Source organism: Sphaerodactylus townsendi, linkage group LG08, assembly GCF_021028975.2.
Source record: "Sphaerodactylus townsendi isolate TG3544 linkage group LG08, MPM_Stown_v2.3, whole genome shotgun sequence".
Classification (NCBI taxonomy): Eukaryota; Metazoa; Chordata; class Lepidosauria; order Squamata; family Sphaerodactylidae; genus Sphaerodactylus; species Sphaerodactylus townsendi.
The window spans coordinates 16,090,372-16,117,705 of NC_059432.1; the positions used below are offsets into that span (position 1 = coordinate 16,090,372).

The 27,334-nt window shown below is 44.6% G+C and overlaps 2 protein-coding genes across 3 annotated transcripts in view; one reads left to right on the forward strand and one right to left on the reverse strand.

Annotated features, from left to right (window-relative positions):
• Window positions 1–14,665, forward strand: part of WAPL (WAPL cohesin release factor) — a 55,333-nt gene extending 40,668 nt beyond the window's left edge. For both annotated transcript variants that reach the window (XM_048505377.1, XM_048505378.1), the window contains exons 13-19: window positions 2,021–2,196; window positions 3,258–3,373; window positions 5,646–5,807; window positions 7,702–7,909; window positions 9,578–9,666; window positions 10,401–10,496; window positions 12,164–14,665. In XM_048505377.1, coding sequence (XP_048361334.1) covers window positions 2,021–2,196; window positions 3,258–3,373; window positions 5,646–5,807; window positions 7,702–7,909; window positions 9,578–9,666; window positions 10,401–10,496; window positions 12,164–12,229 — 913 coding nt within the window. In that variant the 3' untranslated portion in view covers window positions 12,230–14,665. The remainder of the gene's footprint in view (window positions 1–2,020; window positions 2,197–3,257; window positions 3,374–5,645; window positions 5,808–7,701; window positions 7,910–9,577; window positions 9,667–10,400; window positions 10,497–12,163) is intronic.
• A 9,545-nt stretch (window positions 14,666–24,210) lies between these two features.
• On the reverse strand, window positions 24,211–24,958 carry LOC125437406 (transcription factor ATOH1-like). The gene has a single exon (XM_048504878.1). The coding sequence runs from the start codon at window positions 24,891–24,893 to the stop codon at window positions 24,324–24,326; it is 570 nt and encodes a 189-aa protein (XP_048360835.1). The 5' UTR covers window positions 24,894–24,958; the 3' UTR covers window positions 24,211–24,323.
• Window positions 24,959–27,334: the final 2,376 nt, after the last annotated feature.

Here is a 27,334-nt window from a genome sequence, read left to right on the forward strand (position 1 = left end):
ACTCGGTCTCTAAAAGGTTTGCCATCACTGCACTAGGAGGTGCCATCCCTGCTTATGTCCAAGAGGTGCTGATGTGAGGAGCCAGACACTACTCTCGAGGGGTCCTGGCTCTTTTTACTGGCCAAAGCAAGGAACTGGGACACATTGCTGGCTACCTGCTTTCAAGTCTGTGCAAGGCTCCAGTTCTCGCAGTAGCAGGGCACTCTTCATTCCTTCTACCAAGGGGAAAAGGGCAGGCCCCACACTGGTGACCACAGTAACCTCCCTGCCATGCCTCCCTCTGCTACAGTACAAAAATTCATGTACAATACAAAAGATGGGAGGGTGGAGTGGAGAAAAAAAATGAAAATAGTACGTTGTCTGAAGAGAGTCCAGTGCACAGTCAGTGCAAAGTTCTGGAGGAGTTGGGGGAAGCTGCAGCCCCCAGCTTCCAGGGCTTGGTGCACCCTGTGCAGAGTGTGAGTCAAACCGATGGGGTGACATGGGGCTGCCAGAGTACCCTGCAGTGCAGTGCAGTCCAGGAAGGGAAAATCCAGGTATCCTCCAACGGTCATGACCCAACTTAAATGAATTTGTGCCTTAGGATACCCTTCAGTGATTTCTTGATCACCCTCATCACTATGTGAAATTTTGTTTCTCCTTTCCCCTATATTGGCTATCATCTCATCTAGCTTACTCTCTAAATACCTTGCCAGCGTTATCTAATTCTTTCAAAGTCTGCATCTTGGAAAGAGAACAGTTAGTTATACAGAACCTCTCTGAATTCCTTGGTTAGCAGAAAAATCTTCAATCTTTTTAAAAAGGGGAAGGGATAAGATACAGTAGTCCTAAAGTTGGGAACATTCTCTCAAGAGAATTCAGCAGCCATCTTGGGAATGCCTGGGCACCTGCAGACAAATCTGTGGCTGCTGAGGCAATTCAAAATGGCTGCCGCCAATTCATTTTAAAACCTGAGGTAAGTTCTGGGGGTCGGGGAGGATGAGAACGAAGCAGAGCCCAAGTGGAGGGAGACAAGAAAGAAAAAAAACTGATCAAAAGAGGTGGGGGAGATGAAGGCTGCAGAGGAACCAGTGAAAAGGTAAGAACTGCCAAGGGGTAAGGAAGTGGCAGGTGAGGGGGGAAACTGAGCAAGATAAGATGAGAAGTAAAGAAGCAGGGAAAGAAGAGAAACTCTGGGGGCTGTGAGGGGGAGGGCAGGAGGGAAAGCAGCAATAACGCCAGAAAGAGGACCACTGGAGGGTAAGATTTTCCCCTCACAGGGCTCCCACATGTAAGCCAGTATTTACAAATGTTTGATGATCTGATAGATGTTTGTTTGTTTGTTTTGTAGAGGAGAGCACACTGCCCTGTGGGTTCAGTTTTATGACTAAAAGCCACACAATAGATTGTGCACACAAGATAATGATTATGGATCTAGTTTTTTAATAGCCTCAAAAGTCCTGAGTCTAATTGCTTTGTACTCCTATGTCATAGGTTAGGCAGCTATATTGAGAGCCTGAGTCTAGAGCAGGGGTGGGCAATTATTTTTTCCATGGGGCCGCATAAGAAACAGAAAATATTGTGGGAGGGAGGGTCAATAAGGCCAAGCAGGGAGCAGCAGTGGCATCTTTTGAAAGCCCTCAAGAGAAGCCGGCAGCCAAGGCAACCAGCTTCTGCGGAGCTTTCAAAGACGCCTCGCTCCCCAGCACGGCAGGGGGGCCAGTCAGGGTCATCCGGCGGGCCGGATGTGGCCCGCGGGCTGTATAATGCCCAGGTCTGGTCTAGAGCATGCTTTGGATCTTTTCCAATAAAAGTATACACGATAGCACTTTCAAAGTAAACAGTGGGGATTGTACCTGTTGATAATGGCTCTAATGTTTATTCGTTGCCATATCTCTCACCATAGTTAACCCAGGATAACAAATACCAGCTTAACTTGCCGTTCAGCATTTGAGTGAACTTTTCTAGCTGCTTGGGCTTTCGCTCACTGTAATAAGGAAACTGTTAACATTGTATGTTTTTGACATTTTTTTACCTTCAGAGCACTACAGCATTGCGAGGAGCTGATCCAGAGATACAACCGTGCTGAAGACAGCATCTGTTTGCCAGACAGTAAGCCCCTGCCTCACCAGAATGTAACAAACCATGTGGGTAAGGCAGTGGAAGACTGTATGAGAGCTATCATTGGCGTCTTGCTCAATTTAACAAATGATAATGGTAAGTAACTCTCCTGCCTTTGCGGACTGAAAGATGAGCCAGCTAGACGGGTTATTCTCTCTGATAGCCAGAGAAAGGCATTCCCGTATTGTCACTTAGTTTAGGTGATTGTGTAATGAGAAGTACAATAAGATGATTGTCTATTGTTGGTCCAAAACTGTAAAGTTGCCGGGAATTGTCATTCAGGGAATAATCCACTTACTTATATTTTTACAGTATCGCAGCGCCCATGCCTTTCAGTAGCAGTTTTCAGGCAGCTGTCTCCAAAAGTTACGAGACTCAGGCCTGTGTGCTCCCCCTCCCACACCCCCCATCACCCCAGAAACACTTACAAAACTGCAAGACAGACAAGGACAGGGTAATGGAGGGAAATGGTTTTCACATGACGTTACCTTTTAGATTAATTTGTGTTGGATATAGCAGCTGTCATTTGGAAGTTGCCCCTTCTTGCCTTCCTGCTGATCTGTTTGTTCATACAAAGTCAGTGGTACAGCTGTCTTAAGACAGTACATTTTCAGAAAACATTCTGTGCACTTACTCTCTGGCACACTAAAGTGTGGAATGTGTTCCTGAATGCTCAAATGGACTTAGATAAAGAGTAGCTACTAGCTGATGGTTTAAATTTTTTGAGGTCAGAAGGGAAGTATAAGTCTTTCTGCTTCTCACGGCGGAGTTGATGGGTATATGTCGTGAGGAGGGGCTACCTGAATTAACACCAAAAGAAAGATTTTCTGTAATGCAGCCTGATCTTTGGGTTGATGTGGTGAGTTAGATATGACTGGAAGAAAGAAATGGCAAAAACATGCTGTTTGGTGTCAAAGAGTATTAAATTCGAGATGTTGGCCAATTCAGTTATACTTTATGGAAGAATCTGGATGTTAGCTTTGGGCCTCTGTCCTTGTGGTTCTGTGGGGCTTGGATGGTTTAATTGGGGATTCATCTTTCAGTCTTTGATGAGATGGTGCCCACTGCGTGTCAGTTGTCATTGAAGAGTGACTATTTTAGCAATCTCCTTTTTTTAACGTTTCCAATTAGTGTTTGTATCTTCAATATTTTTGCAGAGTGGGGTAGCACTAAGACAGGTGAGCAAGATGGTCTTATCAGCACAGCTCTGAACTGTGTGCTTCAGGTTCCAAAGTTCCTACCTCAAGAACAGAGATTCGATATTCGGGTTCTGGTAAGAGAAAAAATACTTTATAACTGCACATGGGAAACGTAAGGCCATTTTAAACAATTCTGTCTTGTATTACCCCTGTACATCACATTTAATGAAACCAATTGCCGCCCTAAATCCATCTCTTGCTAAAGCCCATTAAGTTCTGTGGTACTTAGTGATAGAAATGCACTCAGAGCTCTCGGCTGGAATCCTGCCATTCAGTTCAGCACAATTTGTAGCTTTCTGCAACTTTAAAGAGCCTTTCTCCAGCTAAAGTAGCTCTTCTGCCATTTTTTTAAAATTCCAAGGAAACCGCTGCTTTGACTAAATGGTAGTCTTCAGTGTACCGATGAAGGAAGCTTTTTTTTAAAAAAAAATCTGTGAGATAAGTGGTGAAGAAATGCATAAGTGTGTTTTGATTTCACTGTGTTATTTGAATATTCAATACCAGCCTAGATGGGAAGTTGTGGAGAGTTGAACCCACACGTCACCTCCTAGGCCCATGATGGCGAACCTATGGCACGGGTGCCCAAGGCGGCACTCAGAGCCGTCTCTGTGGGCACGCATGCCATCCTCTCCCCCTTCCCCTACCCCCCACACCCAGCCAGAGGCGGTTGCCAGCGAATGCATTGGGAGTCACACTGCACAGGCTGGCCATGCTCAAGGCGCTCTGCCGGCTGGGGCTGAGCTTCAGGGAGGTCCTCTTGAGTTGACCTGATTTGCTGTAAGTACCATCTACCACCCCACAAGTACCCCCTCCCACACAAAGCTTGGGAGACTGGAGGCTGGCACGCTTTTCTTGGTGTGTAACTTTTGGGACCAAACTAAAACTTTGGGGGTAGGATTAAAAAGCATCAGTCCGGGTGAGGGACTTCCATTGGGAGGAGTTTGTCTGCCAAGAGCAGGGCAGGCGCAGTGGTGGGATTCAGGCGCTCGCCCCGATTGGAGTGAACTGTTTGTTAAGGGCCCCCCTCCCCTGGGAGAGAGAGTGATGGGGCTTTTAGTGCCTGGGAGCCCAGGGTGAGGAGGAGAGAACTTGCAAGGTCCCTAGGCTCGTGACGCCAAACCCGTACCCACAGGATCAAAGCAAAAGTTCAAAAGACAAAAGGCATTTCACATGGATAAAGAATTGACTGGCAGGAAAGGGAGAGGAGCATCCCTTACTGCCCTGAGCATCCCTTCCCCACCCCCCTTGTCAGAATTAGGGCCATTCTGACAGAGACAATGTGGGTCAGAGAGATCCATTTCAAAATACTCTCCATGCTTTTGTTTTTCTGTTCCTGTTTCAGTTTGTGGGAAGTCAAGTGCTGTGATGACATGTGAAGGAAAAACTGCAGCTCAGATGGCTGCTCCACCAATTTAGCTTTCCTGAAGTTATCACACACCTTGCACAGCATTCTTGTTTAGGATTGCCTTCCTTGACTACCTTTTTACTTCTGTTTTGTGGTGGGGGGGTTATTGGGTTCTTGTGAAAGTTTTAAAGTTTTACTTCCTCTCCCCTCAAGACTTCCTCCCTTCCCACCACCAGGCCCCCTTACAGTGTGATAATAGTGTAATTATTTCAGGGAGGTTATTAGCATTAAACTTCAAACCTAGTTTTGGGGAAGCAGTGTAGATTAAGCACTGTTAAGCACTGTTAAACCCCACTGATTTTCATGGGAAGAACTAAAGCACGATCTTTACCTGGGAGTAAGCTCGGTTACTGGCAATGGGGCTTGCTTCTGAGTAAACCCTCCTAGGGTCGTGATTTACCCATTCAAAGTGTTGCACAGTTGCTTCAAAGCAAAGCCACCGACTACCACCAAGCTTACTCCCGAGTAACGTGCACCTTGGAGCCAACTTTTTTTAAAACTAAAACCTCAGTATTCAGGTTAAATTGCCATTTTGGCACTTTGCAATAAATAAGTGAGTTGTGGGTTGCAGTTTGGGCACTCGGTCTCAAAAAGGTTCACTATCACTGGGGCTAACGTACAGCTGCCACTGAATTTCCCCTAAAATGAAATTTGAAGTAGAAGAACCAGTATTATCAGACCTTGATAGAAAGAGGCTGGAATCTCTTTTTAATTTTAACGAAGCCTGGAAGCTCTGTGGTTTCCAACATATGAAGCAGGGATGTAAGCTAGGAGCGTGCCAACCCAGTGAGATTCTAGACTTCTGCAAGGTCAGCAGCCAGAAGTGCCTGAAAGTTTATGACTTCTCACTCTTAGCAAAAACCCTTAAGTGGCTCATCTTTTCTGGTAATGAATGCTGATGTCATGACAAAGTGCTCTGTGCTTTTTGGTTTGGCTTGCAGGGTTTGGGTCTCCTGATCAATCTGGTCGAGTACAGTGCGCGAAACCGACACTATCTCGTTAATATGGATACGTCGTGCTCGTTTGATTCCTTTTCTCTGGGCGAAGACTACGATAGCTTAAACACATCCAGACAAATGGCTGCTGTTCAAGCTCTAGTACAGGTTAGTAGAATTTTCTCTCTCAAATCACAGAGACACGCATCGAAAAGGAAACCAGCCATGTTGCAACATTTGACCACTATGACAAATATTAACTGTTCTCCATTAACTGCTCCCCAACTAGCATGTGTGTGTTTTCCCTCTCACTAGTGCACTCCTAGTAACCAGGCAAGGTGCAAGCCACACCTTTTGTTTGGATGAACCATTGCTGTAGGCTGGATTGGTAATTGGTGCCATAGAGAATACATGGTTTGAAGATGCCAGCCACAGATACAGGCAAAACATTAGGAACAAGATCTGCCAGACCACGGCCACACAGCCCGGAAAACCCACCACAACCAATACACGCTTTGTTTGCTTGGAAAAGCTCCTTTCCTCAAATTGTGGGCATGGGATGCTTCCTTCCCATAAGAAGGACGTGGCGGTAACTAGAGGCAGCTGATTATCAGGTTGTTTTCCAAGTGTTTTCCCAATCCAAAGCCCCTATCAAGTGTTTTCCCAATCCAAAGTTATCTGTGCTGCAGGCCTGTCCCATAGGGAACTATTCCATATACTTTGAGAGAGAAACAAGGGGGAAAATACAGGAAAGCATACTAAGTATGTGAAAAGTGCCTTCAAGTAAGCAGTCGCAGGGGGGTTGTTTGTTGGGGGGGGGGCATTTGCCTCCCTCACCTCCTCTGGAACAACCTGGCATCCACAACTTCTATGAAATTTGGTTGTATACAAATGTTAGAGCAAAAGGAATGAGTAATTTTTTAAATGCGTAAAATTGGGAACTAGTGTCTCTAAATTTGATTATGCCAGATTTGATAAAAGCTTCTAAGAGAAGCTGAGCTACTGAATATCCCTCCCAGGCAGGATTAAAAGGCCATCTGGTCATGTATTCTGTACCAGCGGCCGTTGGATGCCTTTTGGGAACCTCACAAAGTTTATGTCATTGTTATGGTTGATGAGCCTGAAATTATGCTGCCTTTAAAAGGTTATTTCGCATTGTCGTGATCAATAGCAATTGCTAGATTTACCCTCCATAAACATATCTGATTTTGTGTTGTTTTGGAGAGTCTCATTCAGATCTGGGATTTAAACCAAAATTGCCTGTGCACACTGGCCTGACTCATTAATTCTTTTAAGTGGCATGGCATTTCATTTTGCTGAGGTTTCATTTTGCTGTAGTTGCATAACCTTTATCACTGGACACCACATGCAGTGGGAACTGGAAACTGGCGTATTGATCTGCTACCAAATGAGATATATGCAGATACTTGCAATGCTATTTCAAGTGGGACAGGGGAGGGAAAGCAGCTGGATTGCATTGGTGCTGTGTGCCTTTTTGTGGAGTGTGGAATGACAGGGTAATGGTGAAAGCCACATAGAAAGCAAGTTCCATAGGGGGCAGACAGGATGTTCCCAAGTGCCAGGAATTGTAATTTTAATTTAATATAAGTGGAGTTTGTATATTTACACCTCCCCCCTATTAATGTGGGTGGGAGGAAGGAGAAGGGAAAGGAGATCTACCTAGATTCAGAAATCTACTGTGAGGGTCTAGAATAGATAATCTAATTCTGCCTGGGCCAGACAAGAGGGGAAGCCTTTTGTTTTTGTTCATCTATTTTGTTGGATTGTCTTCTGTTTAGGATAGTTTGTATAATATGTATAATTTATAGAATTTTAATTACAAAGGTCCTGGGTTTTTCATGATTATATTTGGTGTGTTTGTAGATTCTTTTGTTTATCACTATCATTACTGGAATTGGATTGTTTTTTGTGTTACTGCATCTATGCACTTTTTTGTTAATTTTGTTTTATACTAACCAAATACAGCATTTGAAAGTATAAAGGACTGTATGCAACATTTGGCCTCTGGACTCACAGTAGTCAATTTTCTCCCCCCTCTCAGTTGTTTCTTGAGCGTGAACGGGCTGCCCAGTTGGCAGAGAGTAAAACAGATGAGCTGATTAAAGAAGCTCCTACTGCCCAACATGACAAGAGTGGGGAGTGGCAGGAGACAAGCGGCGAGATCCAGTGGGTTTCTACAGAAAAGCCAGAGAATGCAGAGGAAAAAGATAAGAAGGAAGAAGATGAAGAAGAACTTGATCTCAATAAAGGTAGGAGTGGGTAGGCAGAGCCAGGACAGCAGAGAGATGCCTGAATTCCTCTTCTACAGTACATTTTTTCCTTGCCTCATTTATCCTGTGCCCTAAAACTACAGTTGGGTTAAGAATCATCATACTTAGTTTTACCTCTTTTACTGGTGTCCAGCTTTTCCTTCTGAAAATGATGTCATTTTATGGAGTACACAAAAAGATGCTCTGTTACATTTATTCAGAATTACAAACTTGATCTTCCTCTACCACTGCCATTTATTATGGGCAGCCCCATCCAGGGGAAGGTGCTGAAAGGGTTCCAGGGAGCAGGGCAACTGCTGCAACACCCGGATGTTCAGGCTGTGGCACGGCTGCTTTTGGCATCCTGCTCGAACGCCAGCATGGGGGGTAAGTGGGCCAGGGCATTCCCAGGGGTGGAGTTGACGTTAGTCAGCTCCCTCCTGGAGTTTAGGGCGGGTTGCGTGGCACATATCCATTTAGCGCTACAAGGCTTTTCAGCAGTGGGGTGGTCTAGAGCTTTTCCCTGCTCCCTATGCCACTGAAAAGCACTTTTGGAGACTATGGGGCATACAGCGTTGGTGTTGCAGCCATTTGGATGGGGGTCAAAATTCTTTTTTGGGGCAGTCCCCTTTTTTCTGGCTCAAATCATATGTGAGCCTTTGCTCTCCTTAACACTGGCCCTTTCCACACGGGCCAGCAGGGCGCCCCTGCACCAGCAGGAATTCTGCCGGTGGAGGGGTGGGGGCTGTTCGCACAGGAGCGTGTGAGCAGCCCCCAGTGCGCCCGGCATGAGAGAGGCGGCTCCGTGCGGAGCCGCCTCTTCTCCATCCCTCTCCCACTCGCCTCGTCGCTCTACTGGACTTCTGAGACCCGCCCATGCTGCCCTCGTCGGAGGACAGCAAGGGAGGGTCTCAGCAGTCCAGTAGAGCGACGAGGCAAGTGGGAGAGGGACGGGGAAAACAACGCATTCCCGGCAGTGCCGTTTGCACCACGCCGCCGGGAATGCGCTGTTGTTCCAAAAACCTCCCTCCAAGAGGGAGGTTTTTGAGGCGGCCTGACGCCACCCTGGGGGAGGGGAGCTAGGTCGGCGCTGCTGCATTTTTGCAGCGCCGCCTGTGCGAACGGCTCCCTGGGGTCGGCGTTTTTGCCGTCCCCAGGGCGCCGTTTATGGCCCGTGCGGAAGGGGCCACTGATTAACAACCATCTCATCTAGTTTCCTTGTAGCCAGCAATTCCTCTGCCTTTTGAAGATTTGTGGGGGTTCTCTCCTGTTGTCGTCCCACCCCCCAAAATGTTCTGGCTAAGCCTGAAGCAGAATTGTTTAAATCAAAAGCAGAAGTTTTTCTGAGGTGGGTGGCGTGTTTGCCAGAAATTCTAGAAGTGTAGCCGTGTCAGTCAGTTGCAGTCAAAACTGCAAAGGTGGTACTTTAACACAAATAGGTTTAAAAGATGCAACACAGTAAGAAAAGTTAAAGTGGACTATAAATGAAGCAAATAACAGAAACATCTTAGTCTTTAAGATCTCCCAGGACTCTTCATTGGTGCTTTATAAGCATTTGTTCAACAACAGGTACAAGTCAGCGAAGTACTATTGAACAAAAAACGCGAACTTTAGGCTACATGCATGTCTGAAGTCCAGGGATTTATGTAAAACACTGTTTGTTTTCAGCTCTTCAGCATGCTGGGAAGCACATGGAAGACTGCATCGTGGCCTCGTATACAGCATTGCTTCTGGGCTGCCTTTGCCAGGAGAGTCCAGTAAGTAAGCCATTAGTTGCATGACTATGAAACGGATCTAACTTGCTGAGAATAGATCTTCCTGAAATCATGAATTGGTTTCTTGAGATTTTACAGTTCAAAAGTTTGTGCTAGCAGGAGTTTCATTCCATTCTCACATGCCGGCTGTGCAGTTGACATTATCTCAGACTTCACTGGAGCGGCAATTTCTTGTGCGTGCGTGCGTGCGTGCGTGCGTGCGTGCGTGCGTGCGTGCGTAGGGGGAGCTTATCCATACTGTTGGGTAATCTAGTTCTGCTTATTGCATGATCGGTTAAACTTAATGCTGAGGGTTATTCCTAGTTGACAGTTTTGGAGGTACTTGCCTCTTGTTTTCTATTTTTTAAAATCATATATAATTGTGACTGGTGATACAGCTGCCAGACATACAAGATTTGTTTTCTATAGGTGAAGACTGGTGTGAAGGGGATAGGGAAGTTTCCAGTGTTTCAGTTAAGACCCTGGCTTTGATTTCAACTCTTATGAGAGCTGTGAATTAAAAAAAATTAAGTTTACAAAAACATCAAGAATGGTAGCTAGGTAGCACTGTTTTATGCAAATAACAGAATTTCCAGATAGGTTTTTTAAGTTATTGGTAGTGGGAGATGCATCCTGTTCAGCATACCCTATATTAAGAAATGTTTCATGTTTTAATGTTTTATGAAATAGCTTTTATTGTAACTTGAAATTTCCCAATTTATAATTTATTTCCTTAGATCAATGTCACTACTGTGAGGACGTACTTACCTGAAGGGGATTTTTCAATCATGACGGAAATGCTCAAAAAGTTCCTCAGTTTCATGAACCTTATTGTAAGTAATATATAAAAAATTGCAGTAATTTCCCTGTCTGGCTTTGATAGCATTTTGCCGTAAAGCAGTTCAGGTGATTTGAAGCTAGCATTCCTGCCACTGGGTGATGGAGAGGCTCTAGAATGACAGCTCCTTTTTCCTCCTGGACGACATTGCAGCTGCCAGGGAGCTGAGTATTTCTCTCTTCTTGCTTGATGTTGAAGGGAATAATCCTGCCCAAACTGCCAAAATTGCTCTTGTAGTCTGTTATGATCTGGTCCACAGTTGAGGTGCTGCAGTGGAGAAAATAATATGCTTTCATGTTGGAATATAGTCCCGAACAAATGTGAGAATTAACATTCACTTTTACATACTGCATTTTTACGCCCTGAACCCAACTGAACCCAAGAACCCTGCGGGATCTTAATGAGTTCCGCAGGGCCTGCAAGATCGAGCTGTTCCACCGGGCCTTTGGGGAGGCTGCCCGCTGATGGCCCCCCCCCCCATAACATCGGTGGATTCTGCCACCCCCTCCCCCCCCCTCTTTTAGGGGATTCAATAGTAGGTTGCCATCGGTTGTACTTGGCATTTGGAAGCTGCATTTTAATGGGGGGTTGGTTTTAATGTGCATAGAGCCATAATTATTATTTAATTAATTTCGGTATTTATTGATTTTACTCTGTGCTCTATTTGTGTATCTTGTTCACCGGTATACAAGTATAATAATAATAATAATAATAATAATAATAATAATAATAATAATAATAATAATAATAATAATAATAATAATAATAATAATAATAATAATAATAAAAACAACCCTGGTGGGGTGGGCGGGATACAAATTTAATTAATTAATTAATTAAACCATTATTTGGGGCATTATTGAACATGGTACTTTGATACAAGAGCTTTTATAGTTCATCAAACAACTATCAAACAGATGGTGGGGAAATGGCCAGGTAGGCACTAGGACCCAAGCGGAGCATTCTACAACAAAGAGGGTCTGGCATTCTTTGTTCTGTGGCAAAGGAATGTACAACTGCTATTATCTTTCTGTGGTACAGAGTATAGATGGGGCCAACCCCCTGCAAGCCATGTTACCTGAGAATAAGGCTGGGGTGCTGCAAGATCGAAATGGTGAATAACTGTTTGTACACGTGCTTTTTAAACTGATAGCTTTATGAATGTTTATCTTATAAAATATAGGTTACCCAACTGTAAATTGATTACCTGCTTACATGGAAACAAAATAGTGCTTTGTACTGTCGAAGGCTTTCATGGCCAGACTCAACTGGTTGTTGTGGGCTTTCTTGGCTGTGTGGCCATGGTCCGCTAGATCTTGTTCCTAATGTTTCACCTGCAAATGTGGCTGGCATCTTCAGAGGCGTATCACAGAGAGAAGTGTGCTACAGCAACTTCTATCTGTGATATACCTCTGAAGATGCCAGCCATAGTTGCAGGCGAAACGTTAGGAAAAAGATCTAGCGGACCTCGACCACACAACCCAGAAAGCCCACAACAAACAAAATAGTGCTTTGTTTAGGTTTGGAGTTGTCATTTAGTGGAAAAAACCTTTTAACTGTGACCAGCAGCCTCTCTCTAGAAGTTATCAAAATAGTTCAAGATGTATTTTTCTAATTTTTCCGTTCTTCTTTTCCTCTTTCTGTCTTTTGTCCCGTTTTTAGTGTGCTGTTGGAACAACGGGCCAGAAGTGTATCTCTAGGGTGATAGAATACTTGGAACACTGCTAGATGACTCGAGTTCAGCAATGGGCACTCAGATGCTGGAGCTACCTTTTAGACAAGGAAGAAGTCTTGCGAGACGTTCTTAACGACACCCCAAGCGCATTCACCAGTCTCATTGTGTTTGGAGTTTTAAGGCAACCTGGTCTCTTAACCACACTCAGCATTTTCAGAAAGACAGCTACCACATCAATCTGCAACTATCAAAAATGAGTGGGGGGGAGGGGGGGGAAATCTGAAGAAAGTAAATCAGAGTTTCACAATGTTCATGATAATGCAGTGCAGTATTTAAATATATCTGGCAGGGTTTGCTCTCCCTCTTATTTTTCCCGGCTTTGTTTGTGACAACCTTAAAGGGGAAGAACTTGCTGCTGGTCGTGCAACTGCTGTTTACCGTTGAGCCACTGTTTTTCATGCCAGCCAGGTGCAAAGGCAGCTTTAGCTACTGAGGTATCAAACATGTTCTAATAAAGATGCTCTGGGCATCAGCATTGCTCTGATTTGAGTTTAATTTGCTCTTGCTTTTTACAGAGATTATTCCAAAATCATTAAAAAAAAAGAAAGATTTTTAAATACTTTTTTGTGATTTTAACTACTGTCTATATTTAAAATGTGTTGGAATCCAAAGAGGTTGAGGCTTGGATAGTTTATTTTTTATACTGTTTTGATTGAAAATTGGGTTGTTGGAAACTGCTTCTCAGTTTTTGAAATTGTCATGGCTTACGTACTGTAAACTAATAGACCATAACTTCATAGGTCAAAGAAGCATGCAGGGAAAACAAAATCCCCTCCCAGCGGCTGGCTGTGTCTATTTTTTTAAAACTGCAGTAACCATGAAACTTGCCTTGTTAAAAGGACAGTCTGGAGCAGTGTTCATGCCACGGCAGTTTACACTGTATAGTAAGCAAAAACTTTAAAATGCTGTCTTGATCTGTTTCAAGGAAGAAACGTGGATTATTATGTTATAAGGAGAAATGCGGAGCTAAAACACCAATGGGGATGAATGTTTCCAGTAGACATCTTTCTCTTTCTTCTTTATTATTACGCAGGTAAATGCATACAATACAAAGCCTTAAATAGCTGAATATAGCGAAGATTTTGTTCAGTGTGGGGGTCGTTCACAGCAAAGGATTGCGTTGAGAATTTAGTGAAACGAAAAAGAATCCCTGCAAAGTACCATTTTTCTTTTAAGAAGTGTTGAACATTTGTGACTTCTCTTGCACTCAATTGTTTTTGATTGACAGAATTGCTCATGAGTTTTTAATTAAGCTGGTCTTGAATATTCACAAAACTACTTCGTAGGACATTTGCGTCGCAGACACTTTTCACGTTACCTATGTAGGTAGTTGCATCATGTTACTTCATTGAATTTGTAAAACTTGAAGCCATAAGAAAAAATATTATTTCTGTGTATAATGAGAGGTGGGAGAAATAACAGAAAATCTAACCTGCTTTTTAGATCTTGTGTTATCTCCATGTATAAAATTACAAACTTGTGCTTTTGTATCAGTGCCAGCTGTAAATTTTTTTACCTACAGTGGCTGCCTTCTATGTCTTCCTATTTTTGATAATGCAGATTGTTGGGAATTCTGTTAAGGAAGTAACTGATTGGAAACAAAAATTCTGTATTGGTCCTGCTTTTCCCCCCCCATTGCCTTTCTGACACCACCTTAAAGAAATCAACAACCTAACGTTAGTATACCAGTGTAACTTAGAAAAGGTGCTGAGGCCACGTTTGCTCTTGGAAGACCTTCCACATGGGGAAGAGCAAAGCTGTACTTGTAAATTATTTTTGAGATGCAGGATTTACTTGGATATATTTTTGCCATTTAGTCTTAACAATTTAGAGCAGTGGTTTTTCATTTTTAGTTGGATTTCATATAGATTTGTTAGGCTTTTGTGTGTGTGTGTGCGTGCGTGCAATGGTAAAGGATGATTAAAAGTAGATGCAATGAGAGTGGGGGGTGGTGGGAAATCAGGAACCACGCTTCTCTGTTACACTGGTAATGATCTGAATGCGAATTGATGACCCTCTTGTGTTGAACAGCTTTTAATTAGCAAGCACTGAAACGTACAGACTTATTTTTTGTTCTGTTTCTAGAGGGCTGGGGAAGACACCAGCCAGCAAGTTGCAGTGTGTTTCTTTATTAAACCCTCATCTAATTCTGCATTAAAGGGGTACTTGAGGCCAACCTTCAAATTTGAAAGTTTTAAAGTAACTTTTTTTCCACTGTAAATACGTGTAAATAAGCGCAATTGGAAACTAGAACAGTAGAGTACTTTTCTGAATCCAATCCTATTTTTATTTTATACAGTATTTCTCAGCTGTGATCTTTGGAGCAAAAGCCAACGGCAGGAATAATAGTTTGTACCAGTTTCATGAAGTATGTCTTTCAGTTTTTGTAAATAATTTTAACTCGAATAAAAATTGCTACTTTCAATACATAACATGCGTTGATACATAACATATGTATGGTGAGCATAGTTTTTTTGACGTTGGAGACTACCCGCCTTGGAGACCAAATAAGTATGACCACTACCTTGAAATTATTCTAGCTATCATGCTGTAAATTGCTGTCTGTCACAGCGGTGTCTGTTTTATGACTTTCCTGCAGAAGGCTGAAGGCAATAAAAACCGGGGCACCGATGCATCTCTGTGGGGACTCTGCTGAAAATGGCCTCCCCATGCCTATGAGAACCACCTAGCCCCCAGTCTTCAGAAGTGTTTAATTGCATAGGGTTTAGTCATGTTGGTCTCCATGTGGGAATGGTTCAGTTCCATGCAACATAATAAGCATTTCTAAACCTTGGGCAAGGATCCTTCATTTGGTTCAGCCGAGCCGTCCCCATAGAGTTTGTAATGTGGGCCTCCAGCCCTTGCATTTGAGAGAATTTTTTCTTCACACTATAAATGAAATGCCATTGCTGGTCATATAATAGCAATTTTTCTCACAAAAACTAATACAGCAGTACTGGTACCTTCCAGTCAAGTTGCGATCCATCAACGTAGCCAGTGAAACCTGAGGAAACAGAACAGTGTATACCATGATTCATTATAGACAGCTTGAATCCTAAACGCTTTGGAGAAGTCTTGATTCTGCATTATATATTTTTCCTAAAGATTCTAGCTTCAGGTGTAGGGCTTGACATTTGAATGAAGAATGAAATGGCTCCCTTTTCCTGAGCTTAGAAAGGGAAGGCAATCCTGGCGGGCTGACCAGTATGTTCTCTGGCAGAAGGTGAGTAAAAGTCAATTCTCAGGTTCTGGCCACGTTGCCCAATAAGGAAAGAAGGAGAAAGAATGCTCAGTGTTGAAAGCAGGCTTCAACTGGTCATGTGAGGGTAAGCATCTTTTAATTTAAAATGGAAGCTCGAGCTTAACGTTCATGGCAATTTAATTGTTTTTGTGCCTGAGTTCACGTTCTTCAGCGGTTTCAGGCTGGGCAGTGGGGAAACGCTGGCTTCTCTCTGGGTCTGCCGTGACTTCCTGGTGAGTCTGAAACCAAGGGAGGTGTGTGTCCAATCCTGCCTTTTCTCCGGATTATCTAGGGCTGGTTTTACACAGTAAAAGCAGGAACCTGCCTTTAGAACTGTCTACACAAAGCTTGTTGCTTTAGACAAGAAATGGATATTCTCTATTGATAAAATAAATGTATACATAATGGGGAAAGCAAAATGGGCATTCTGGCTATCTGACGAGAAGATAAGAGATTCTGAGAGAGGACCTTGCTCTCACAGGTGTTAGCACACACAAAGATGGGAAGGGAAGGGGGTACCTGAAGGAAGCCCCTGAGATTAATGTTCTGGGTAAAGGAGACAGCAGAGGAACAGAAAAAAGAAGGTACAGAGGGACCTGGTCTGTCCACCGTACTAATTCTGCTGCCCCTTCTGAAGTAATGGGATGATTGGTTCAAAGACTCTTTGCTCAGTCCTTCACTCTCCTGGCTTTGACGATGTTGGGAGAGGATTCAAACCTTGCTTTGGAGTTTGCTTGTGACTAGCAAAGAATCTCTGGGCAAGGAAGGAAGAAGAAAGATCAACAAAACAGGAACCTGTTAAGTACAGTGTTGTGAATTCCTAACCAATGCTAGTAAAAATTGCTCGCAAGCCTCACACAGGGGACAGTGCTTATCTGGCAGTATTTTCTGACTGGTTCTGTTACTGTTTATTCCTCTTCCCGACCTTCCGTTTAGTATTGTAGCTGCTACAGGGAGCAAAAAGCCCAAGTACAAGTTTGCCTTTTTAAGCTGATTTGTTTAAGTTTATGCAGACATTAAATTGCTTTCTTCCTAACATTCAGATTGAGCTTGAAATGTTTTGATATAGGACCGACAAAACAATTTGAAAAATTGCCTAGGTAGCAGTTGAAGGGTGCTTCTGATATAAATGGCTGACTCTGGAAAACGGCCCTGAAAACAAAATATTGGGCAGCCCTTACTCTGATACGATAGCAAAACATCTCAGACATAGCTTGCTGCCTTTACTGCAGGCTTCACTTAAGTAAGATTTATCCTCTCGTATTATGCATGCAACAAAACTGGGCCTAGTTGCATTATCGCTACAGTGGAGTTCTGCTGATGGCAGAATCTTTAATGTTGGTAGCAACAAACACAAGGAAAAGAAAACCTCTTAGTTTGTATGGTCTGCGCTTGAAGAAAAAACACTGGTTTGTCAAAGAGACTGGATATGTTCATGTTAACTTGGGGAAACTTTCCTTACCAGAGTAGACTTAAACTTTCACACTGAAAAGGTGCTAAAGGAATCGGCCACTTCATCCTTTAGTGGTTCCTTTAGGGCAGTGGTGGCGAACCTATGGCACGGTTGCCAGAGATGGCACTCAGAGCCCTCTCTGTGGGCACACGCAAACAGGGTCCTGTCCCTCCCCCCCCCCTCACACACACACACATCTAGGCTGGCCTGGGCTGCTGGGCTTGATTATTAGCATTAAACCTAAGACCTAGTTTTGGGGAAGCATTGTCGGTAACACTTAAGCACTGTTAAACCCCACTGATTTTTATGCGAAGAACTAAATCACGATCCTTTACCTGGGAGTAACCTCGGTTGCTGGCAATGGGGCTTGCTTCTAAGTAAACACAGGGTCGTGATTCACCCATTGGAAGAGTTGCACGGTTGTTTCAAAGCAAAGCCACCAACTACCAACAAGCTTACTCCCGAGTAACGCACACCTTGGAGCCAACCGTTTTTTTCTAAACTAAAACCTCAGTATTCAGGTTAAATTGCCGTGTTGGCACTTTGCGATAAATAAGTGGGTTTTGGGTTGTAGTTTGGGCACTCAGTCTCGAAAAGGTTCGCTATCACTGCTTTAGGGCGATCTCCTCTCAACCACCCTGTGACTCAGAACTGTTTTGCCACTTCTGTATCTCGGGGCTAGAATGAGAGAAGGATTGTGTCAGCTGCTCTAGGCATATTCTAAATACCGGGAGTTAAAAGGACAAAAAGTTGTACCAAGGAGGGTGCAGAATTGGCACATGAATGATTTGTTAAAGCTCTGTTCACTTTCCACATCCAGGATGCATGCAAGCACATATAAAATGCCCTTCATCTTGAGCAGATTTATATTTCGGAATATAAAGACTGAAAAATGGCTGACATTTTAAAAGTACAGCATTACCTTTCTGCTTTTGTCCTTACATCCCCAGGATAATAGTCCCCCTTGCTGAGGAAATACTTTAACCCCTTCCTCCCAGGAGGGGAGTCAGCATCCTGAGAGCCAAGCCAGAAGATCTAGCTGGACTGTGAACTGTTGGGAAGCTTGGATATGGGCTTGGTGGATGAAACTTCTCATTCCCCATAACACCGCTCATGTTGCTCATATATTCAATCTGGCGAACCCTGTGGATTTCCCTGGACAGCTGGGTGTTGTGCCTTTATGTGAGGGAAATTATTGTGCTCTTGGATTTTTAGCACATTTTTATCCCACCCTTTCACCAGGGAAGTCAAGGCCAGTTACGTTGCTCTCCTCCCCTCTACTTTTCCCTTGCAACAACCTTGCAGATTAAGTTAGGCTGAGAGAATGTGACTGGCCTAAGGTTACCCAGCAAACATTCATGGCAGAGTGGGGATTGGATAGATAGATGAGTCTTCCAGATCCTAGTCTGGCATTCTGACCGCTGCACCTTACTTGCTCTCGATTTATACAGTGCTTCAGCGTGCTGATGGCTTTCATGTTATGCCCCTGTAATGGAACCCAGTTTTAAGAGAGACTGATTCACCCCAAGGTCACTGAACGAGTTCACAGAAGAAACAAGATTCAAACTAAGGACCTGCTACCAAAACATCTAGAAGCAGCAGTTCTTTTTCTCTTGAGGTCTGAACTGTTGGCTGTGAATATTTCATTTTTTAAAATTTCAGTTCCTCTCCACGAAACTACACTTGGAGGAGGTTTTCACAGTCTTCTCTCCCTCTCCCTCCAAAACTCTCTGATTATTACTGAAAAGACGCTGACGGTGGCACAGTGTTCAGGAGGAAAGTATAAGCACTTCCAGCAAATCCACTTAACTGGAACGCTGTCTGGGAAGTGCCACCTTCAGCAGTTATGAAGGACCTTTTCTTATTTTAATAGGGGACAAAAAAAAGAGAACAGCTTCTTTAAACCAACTCATTTATTTTCAAAATACAGGCCGCTGCCACCCCAAAATTCAAGAAGGCAAAGAATGATTCTGGCAACAACTTAATATCTGGACTGTGGGTCACAATGTAGCAACTCATTCAAAGATAAATAATGAAGGATTTCATGAATCTGCTTTGGGAATTTGGCTTTGGAGAATGAAATGCACTTTTGGTTTTCTTATTAGGGTACAGTGTTTCCTCTTCTATATTCAAGCCATTTTACCTTAAGCCAAGGTGCATTTCTGCTTTTAAAGTCAGCATCAGGGATGGGTGAAACAGAGCCTCAATTTGGCTTAGTAAATAAAACAATTTCACCCCCACCCAAAAATCAGCAACTAGCTGAAATCCCTCCTGAGCATCAGAAAACTCTGTAGAGTTCTTAATGACATCAGCAGGAGTACCATAGGTTTTCACAATAAAACTCTATCCCCTTTGCTATTAGTGCTTCAGTAAGGATCAGGAGGAGGGAATAAGTCCCTCCCACCCCATGTCTTGGATTCTCTACCACGCAGAATATCAGGAACTCTGTGTAAATGACAGGTGGTCTAGAAAATCTACTTCCCAAGATTCCTGGAACTCTCATGCTGCCCAAATGGGCACCAGATTGGGGGAGAAGGCAAAACAGATTGACTGTTGCAGTATTCTGATCCTAACGGGCACACCTTCCAAAGGGACATGGGGCACCAAGTCACCGGGCGCCACCTATCTGGTCATGCGGGGGACCCCTCTGAAAATGAGGCAGCAGGCCACCACTGATGGAGGTTGCAGGGGGATGACAGCAGCTGGCGCTTTGACCCTCCCCCCCCAGCTCAAGTGGGCCACGGGGGGGGGGGCACCTGGAGCAGGTGTTGCCCCCCAGTGCCATCCCCCCCGATATGCCTCTGGACCCTGAGTGTATAAGTTTCTGCAACACCTCTGATCTGAATGGAGTACACTGTCATACAGCTGCGGAGGCACTGTAGAAGATCACAATTCCTGCTGATTCCAATTTAAAGGATCTCGGGCATCGAGGTTGGGAAAGTGCCTAAGAACTCACATAGCAAGTTGGAACAGATCAACCCATCTCAGACTCTATAAGGCTGTGTTCTTTAATTCTTAAGAATTGCCTAACCTGTCTGTCTCACAGGGACCAGGCCAAAGGCTTCTGGAAACACACTAATGTAAACACACAAAGGTAATAATCATTGTATATCCCCAGGTTAATTATTACACAGATCATAAACTGATGGGATACAAGCTACTTCATTTAGTTTCTGTTTCTCCTTTGGGTAGCTTGATGTTAGAGCATCTATATTCTAAGGAAGGGTTATTTCATGTGTCTGCTCAGAAGACTAGCATGGATAAACAGGCTGAACCTTTTTTGGCAGCTGTGGCTTTTGCATGAACCAACACATTATTTTCATGCAATAAAATAAAATGCAAGGCAGATTATAAGTATGATTTTTTTTAAAAAGTTCAATCTAATCAGTAAGTGGATTACAAGACTGCATTTGAATGTAACAGCAAAGATTCCTAATAGGACAAAATAATACAGTTTGGCTGGGATCGTACAATGAGGTTGAAATCAGAACACCACATGCAAACATATCTCTTCAAAGCATCAGGGCAATCAGTGTAGCAGATCTTTTCCAGGTAGTAACTTAATCCTACAAATATTTCAAAAGAGTCACTCCTGTGATACTTAGTTGAATGGAGCTCTGTCGACATGTTTGATTTGAAAGAGCAGTTTCAAGCAGTCGGGAATCTTGGGAGTGCTCTTCGTCCTCTTCTGTGCAAGAATAGACCATCTTATAGATCCACTGAAAACCATTTGTATGCTGAATATGTAGTTAATCAGTGAAGGCCAAACTAGAACCTTCTCATACACATTTTGGCCATGCTTCTTGCATGCACAACGTTATGGTCTATAGTCTATACCAGGGGTAGGGAACCTGCGGCTCTCCAGATGTTCAGGAACTACAATTCCCACCAGCCCCTACCAGCATGGCCAATTGGCCATGCTGACAGAGGCTGATGGGAATTGTAGTTCCTGTTTATCTGAAAGCCATAGGTCTAATTCTGTTCATCTGAAAGCGGTAACAATCCAGTGGAAAAATCATCACATGGTTCAGCAGATATTTCAGTTTGTCACCTAATTTAATTAACTTTTGGAAGCATCATAGGCTCTGTAAGTTGTTCATTGGTGTTTGTAGGAATTGTCCCCCTTCCATTCTCCACGAAAGAAAATGTAGGATTGCCTCTTACCACATAAGAGCATTTGTGAATTAAGGTAGATATAGTTAGCTCAGAGGACCATAAGGGTTATTTTCATGCTGCAAGCCTACCATTACTCTATGGTAAAATGGTAGTTCGTATGCCCCTGTTATGTACTCTCGATGAATAGCAAGCATCACCTTATCTCCAATTTGTTGTATTTGCCAATCTATAGTATCCATCAATTAAGGAGACAGAATCAACCAGCTTTCCTTTTTCAGTACACATTGTCTATGCAAACAACCTGGCCTTGGAAAGTATTCTGTTTTTGGCATCTCTGCCAACGTAAAGGCTACTGTATCCTCAGTGCAGAGAGTTTTGCAAAAATTGTTTAGTCTTGCCTACAGTCTATTTTCATTGAAAGCATTCCTCCAGTCATCCTTTTTTTGGGGGAAAACTTTTGAAGAAAGCAAAGCCGTGCTTCATCTGAAGAAGCCGCTTGGGTGAGTTTTCTTATACTTTTAAAGTCTTTGACTTGCCTTTCAGTTTTAGATCTCATGGGCTTGGTACTGATTTTTGTGTTTGAATACATGCATGAAATAAGAGCATGGATTATATGTATATCTGTGCATTCATTCTTAATAAATGCTGGATTTCTGCAATTGCAAAACATGAAGGCGAGATCATCTTTATGTATTACCCCAACTGCAGTATAGGTCCCTTTGAGAATTGTCTAGAAGCCCAAGATCCTTTGAGAAGACAGCATCCCTGCACAGATTCTACAGGTCCTTTTTTCTCCTCCAACCCTCGACATCCCGTCACATGCCAATTTGGGGGATCAGCTGATCCTTGTGAAAGCTTTTTGAGGAGCTGTGGAGTGCTGTAAAGACAACTTAATAATTCCACACACCCACCCCATCTTCAAGTGAAAGCTCTTGAGACTTTCCTATGTAGGGGGCACCTCTGGATCCAACCTGGAGTTGGCAAAACCAGTTTCTTCATTCACTAATATACCAAGACACAAGAACCAACAGAGCTGCTTACAGCTCTGTGGGTTAGTTAACTAATGTTTTAAGTTGGTTCACTGATGACACTAACTCACCTACTGACAGGTCAATGCAAGCATAACCAATAGAGTTTATTCACATTAAAAAATTGATTATTTTTGTATTAATTTTTGCTATGCTGACTAGATTATAATTTCTTCTCCCTTCTGAGGAAAGTTAGGGAATATGCTAAATGGCTATTGAAGGTGCAATCCTACACATTATTGAACTTGCTTGTACAGAGTAAATGGGTTGGGACAACCACTTTGTAGGTGGACAGAGTGAAACTGGTTTAATCATCTCTCCCTGAGTTGTTGTGGGCTTTCCGGGCTGTGTGGCCGTGGTCTGGTAGATCCTGGCAAAACGTTAGGAACAGGATCTACCAGACCACAGCCACAGAGCCCAGAAAGCCCACAACAACCAGTTGAGTCCAACTGTGAAAGCCTTTGACAATAAATCTTTCCCTTGCTCCAGTGGACTCTGATTCTTTGAAGGACAAACTAAAAGCGTGATCCTGATTGCTGCAGTGGGCAGAGGCAGGCCACACCGCCTCTGAAGGGGCTTTCAAGTGGCACAGCAGGGAGGGAAATTGAAATCCCTCCCGCCACCTGAATCACCCCACTGACTTGAATGGCCTACGCCACACAGAAGTGTGGTGTAATGTATTGTTGAAGGCTTTCACGGCCGGAATCACTGGGGTGCTGTGCGGAATCACTATCAGATCCTCTGAAGATGCCAGCCACAGATGCAGGCGAAACGTCAGGAGAGAATGCTGCTAGAACACGGCCATACAGCCCGGAAACCACACAGCACCCCAGTGTGGTGTAAGTCTGACAACCCGGGGGCTGGAGTTCTCAGGTTGTAACACCAGTGGAAGCTGACTAACATTGGCTCTGCCCCGGAGAACACCCTGGCGAATGTACATACACACACACACACACACACAATGCTGGCATCTTCTCAGGACACCAGTGCAGCTCCTTGTCACCCCAGACTTCTGGTTTTTAGTGCCATGGAGTAGAGGGTCAGCCAGCTATCGGCGCATTTGCCCCCTGTGCAGTGTGGCTGCCCCTTACATGGCGGAGGGGGCAAAAGTGTTGGAGAATCCCTTCGCCATTTCCTCTGCAGATCCCTCCCCCCATCTGGATTGGGCTGCCAGTTTTAGCTCTGAGTACCATGGCCTCACTCCGTGGAGTAAGCTGTTACTGTTAATCCACTCAATATCAGAAAGATTATTTATATGTGTAGATCTGTCCTGAAAGCTTCAGGAAGAGGCAGATGCCCTTAATATATACACATATACACTCACACATCTTATGAGTTTCTCTATAACAAAAATGTATTGAGTAACACATAATCATTACAAATCATCAATTATTAGTACTTTGTTAGGCACAGACAGAAAACTATGTCGCTTTTTGTGGAGTCTTTCAAGAGTCTATTGATCTCGTTTTTAAAAAGAAAAACGAAGGTTGAGACTTCTGTAGTAATTCCTCTTTATAAGTCCTCTCCTATTTACTACATGTTTACTCTGCCTTTCCTCCATGGAGCTCAGGGCAGAGTACATGTTTCTCTCCTGCTCCATTTATTTAGTTATTTATTAGATTTATTAGCCGCCCTCCCCCAAAGGGCTCAGGGTGGCGTAAATATAAAATATGAACATAAAATTGTGAAAAATGTAAAATTTTATCACCAACCACCCTGTGAATTAGGCAAAGTTTGGGCTGGACAGCTCCCCATACCCTGTTTCTCCGAAAATAAGACATTCCCTGAGAATACGTCTGCAGAAACTCACCGCTGCAAGAAAATGTTAGTTTCTTAAGTTGTCGCAGGACTCCTCTTATTTTTGCTCCGTGCAGGAGCAGGCTTAACAATCAGTATCTCATTGGGGGGTCTCTTTACCTGCCCCTCTTAGACGGAGATGAACGGTCCATCCCAGGCAACCCTTCAGTTCTAACATTCCCAGATCATGCTTGTGATTTCCATCAGCTAAGAGGCTGTTCTTACTGGTCCACCACCATCGGAGCTTCTTTAGGCCATTGCCCCCACCCCGAAATCCAGTCTTCTCTCCCACATTGCCCCCGGCCCCCCTTCAATCTTTGCAAAGTGAGGAGCCCCCAATTCCACAGGCGCCACTGCCGGGGGATCGCACCCCAGGGTCCAATCTTTCAAAATGAGAGGCCCCCAACACTGAGGGGCCACTGCCGGGGGATCCCACCCCAGGGTCCAATTTTTTAAACTGAGGAGCCCCCCAACTCCACCGGCGCCACTGCTGGGGGATCTCTTGCGCCGCCCCTGTTTGGCTCGGAAGCGGCGAAGTTGCGCGATCCCGGAGCCGAGGAGGTCTGTCCAGCGGGCCGGAGCAGGAGCTGGCTGAGCATGGAGATGTAGATCTGGGCCACCTGCAGGGTCTCGGCCTTGGAGAGCTTCCTCTGGCCCCGCCGCGCCGGCACGACGCTCCGCAGGCGGTCGAAGGCCACGTTGAGCCCCAGCATGCGCCTCCTCTCGCGGGCGTTGGCGGCCAAGCGCCGCCGCTGCCGGAGCCAAGCGCCCGCCGCCGCCGCCACCTTCCTCCCCGGCGCGCCCCGGAGGACCTGTGGGCGCGCGCCCGGGCAGACCGATCCCGGCCGAGCGCGGGGATCGGGCGCAGCGCGAAGCTCCTCCTCCGCCGGCGAGTGCAAAGGGGGCGCGCGGCGTCCTGCTGGGCTTGCCTGCTTCGGCTGCGAGGCCGCCGGGCCCGGGAGGAGCGAGCGGCGGAGGGCCGAGGCGAGGGGCTGCGGCGCGGGGCAGCAGGGCGCTTTCATCGCCGCTCGCGCTGGGCGGGCAGAGGGCGAAGCCTTGGGGGACAGAGGCCCGGCCGGAGGGGGTGGGCTTCTTTATACCGGCAAGAAGTGGGGCGGGGGCGCCCGGGAGAGACACGCGCAGACGTTCCACCTCGCGCCTCCGAAGCTGGCGCTGGGCCCGGGGTGGTCACTCTCCGCCCAGAGGAAACCCCCCGCCGCCCCCGCCCCCCAAAGAAAGTCACATAAACCAAAACCACAAGGGGGGGGGTGGGAAAAGGAGTCTATCAAGCAAGTCCCTGCACTTCGGGTTAGTGAGTCTCTCTGGAGTGAGCCCCTGAAGCGCCCCCCGGGAATCAAAGCGGGGCTCATCCGCCCGTCGAAACGCTGATTAGATCGGTCGGGCAGTCTTGAGTCTGTTGGGACGAAGTTGTGGAAGAATCCCCCCCTTTTCTTTGGAAGAAAATAATGTTTTTATACACACACACACACATATATGTATATGTATATAATTCAATACGTGTGTGCGTGGATGTGTGTGTGTGCGTATATACGTGTGTGTATAAGTATGTGTGTATATATGTGTGTGTGTGTGTGTGTGTGTGTGTGTATATATGTGTGTGTGTGTGTGTATGTATATATGTGTATATGTATATATATGTATATATGTGTGTATGTATATATATGTGTATATATGTATATGTGTATATATGTGTGTATATGTATATATATGTGTATGTGTATATGTATATGTATATATGTGTGTATGTATATATATGTGTATATGTATATATATGTATATATGTGTGTATGTATATATATGTGTATATATATATATGTATATATGTGTGTATGTATATATATGTATATATATGTATATGTGTATATATGTGTGTATGTATGTATATGTATATATATGTGTGTGTGTATGTATATGTATATATGTGTGTGTGTGTGTATGTATATATGTGTGTATGTATATATATGTATATATGTGTGTATGTATATATATGTATATATATGTATATGTATATATATGTGTGTGTGTATGTATATGTATATATATGTATATATATATACATTATTTTCTTCCAAAGGAAGGGAGGATTCTTTTATATATATATAATTGTAATACACACACACATTGTAATACACACACACACACACACACATATATATATGAACATTATTTTCTTCCAAAGGAAGGGGGGATTCTTTTATATATATATAATTGTAATACACACATACTTATACACACACATCTGTATATACACGCACACATCCACGCGCACACGTATTGAATTATAAAATTTATGGGCCCCGGAGAAGGTCTCGCCGGGTTTCTATGCAGCCAGATCCAAAGGAACAGCCCAGCCGTGGCTGTTCCTTTGGATTTGACTCCGTAGAAACCCGGCAAGACCTTCTCCGGGGCCCACAGACACGAGTTGCGTTTTCTTTCTTTTTTTCCCCTTCTTAATATTAACACCTTTATTATTAATCTGCCATTTTGAAAAGGCCAGGTCTGCGCTTTGCACGTTTCACCAAACGAGCGCCCCGCAGTGCATTGAGTCGCGGGCCGCTTTGCAAAGGGGCGGGCGCGTGGCTCGCAGGTGGGAGGCGGTGGCGCGAGACCCGGGCCGGAGGAGGTCCCCTCACGTTGGTGAGAAACCAGCGCGAAGTTCTTGTGTGTATTACAAGAATGAATATATTCTTCCAAAGCAAAGGGGGGGGGGGTTTGTTCTCCGGGGGCCACAAACGCCCGTTGCGTTTTCGTTCTGTCTTCCTTCTCAATATCAACACCTTTAGTATTCATCTGCCATTTTAAAAAGGCGAGGTCTGCGCTTTGCACGTTTCAACCAATGAGCGCCCCGCAGTGCCCTGACTGGCGGGCCGTTTCGCCAAGGGGCGGGCGCGTGGCTCGCAGGTGTGAGGAGGTGGCGCGAGACCCGGGGAGGAGGCGGTTGCGCCCCCTCGCGTGTGTGAGAAGCCCGCGCGGAGTCTTGTGGCGCCTGCAGGCAGGGGCGTACGTGGAATAGCTGGCGCCGGGGACAAAACCGCAGGTTTGGCGCCCCGCCTATGGCGGTAATGGGCACCCTCCCCACCATGACCAAACAATGATTTTGTACCAGCTCACAAAACACCTCCCACTCCCATCAAAACATACATAGCTCTCTCCCCACCAACTGTTTTCCTAATTTCCTAATCCCAACAACCCTATGAAGTAGGTTGTTAGCCTGAAAAACAACTCAAGCCAGTGCAAATTAGATTATTAAGCATGTAAATCTCTCACAAATCACCCCCAGCAAAACTTGTTTACCAAACAAATGTCAGCATCATCTCTCACCAAAACCTCCAGTGGAATCCGCACAAACAGCATCACTTTCAATGAGTGTTTTAAACTGGGGAGCTCAGATTCTTCTTTTAAATCCATCTTAAAGGGAGAATCTGGGGACCGGTCTTTCAAA

Coding starts and splice junctions, on each gene's coding strand:
- LOC125437406 (XM_048504878.1), bottom strand. CDS start 24,893: ATGAAAGCGCCCTGCTGCCCCGCGCCGCAGCCCCTCGCCTCGGCCCTC.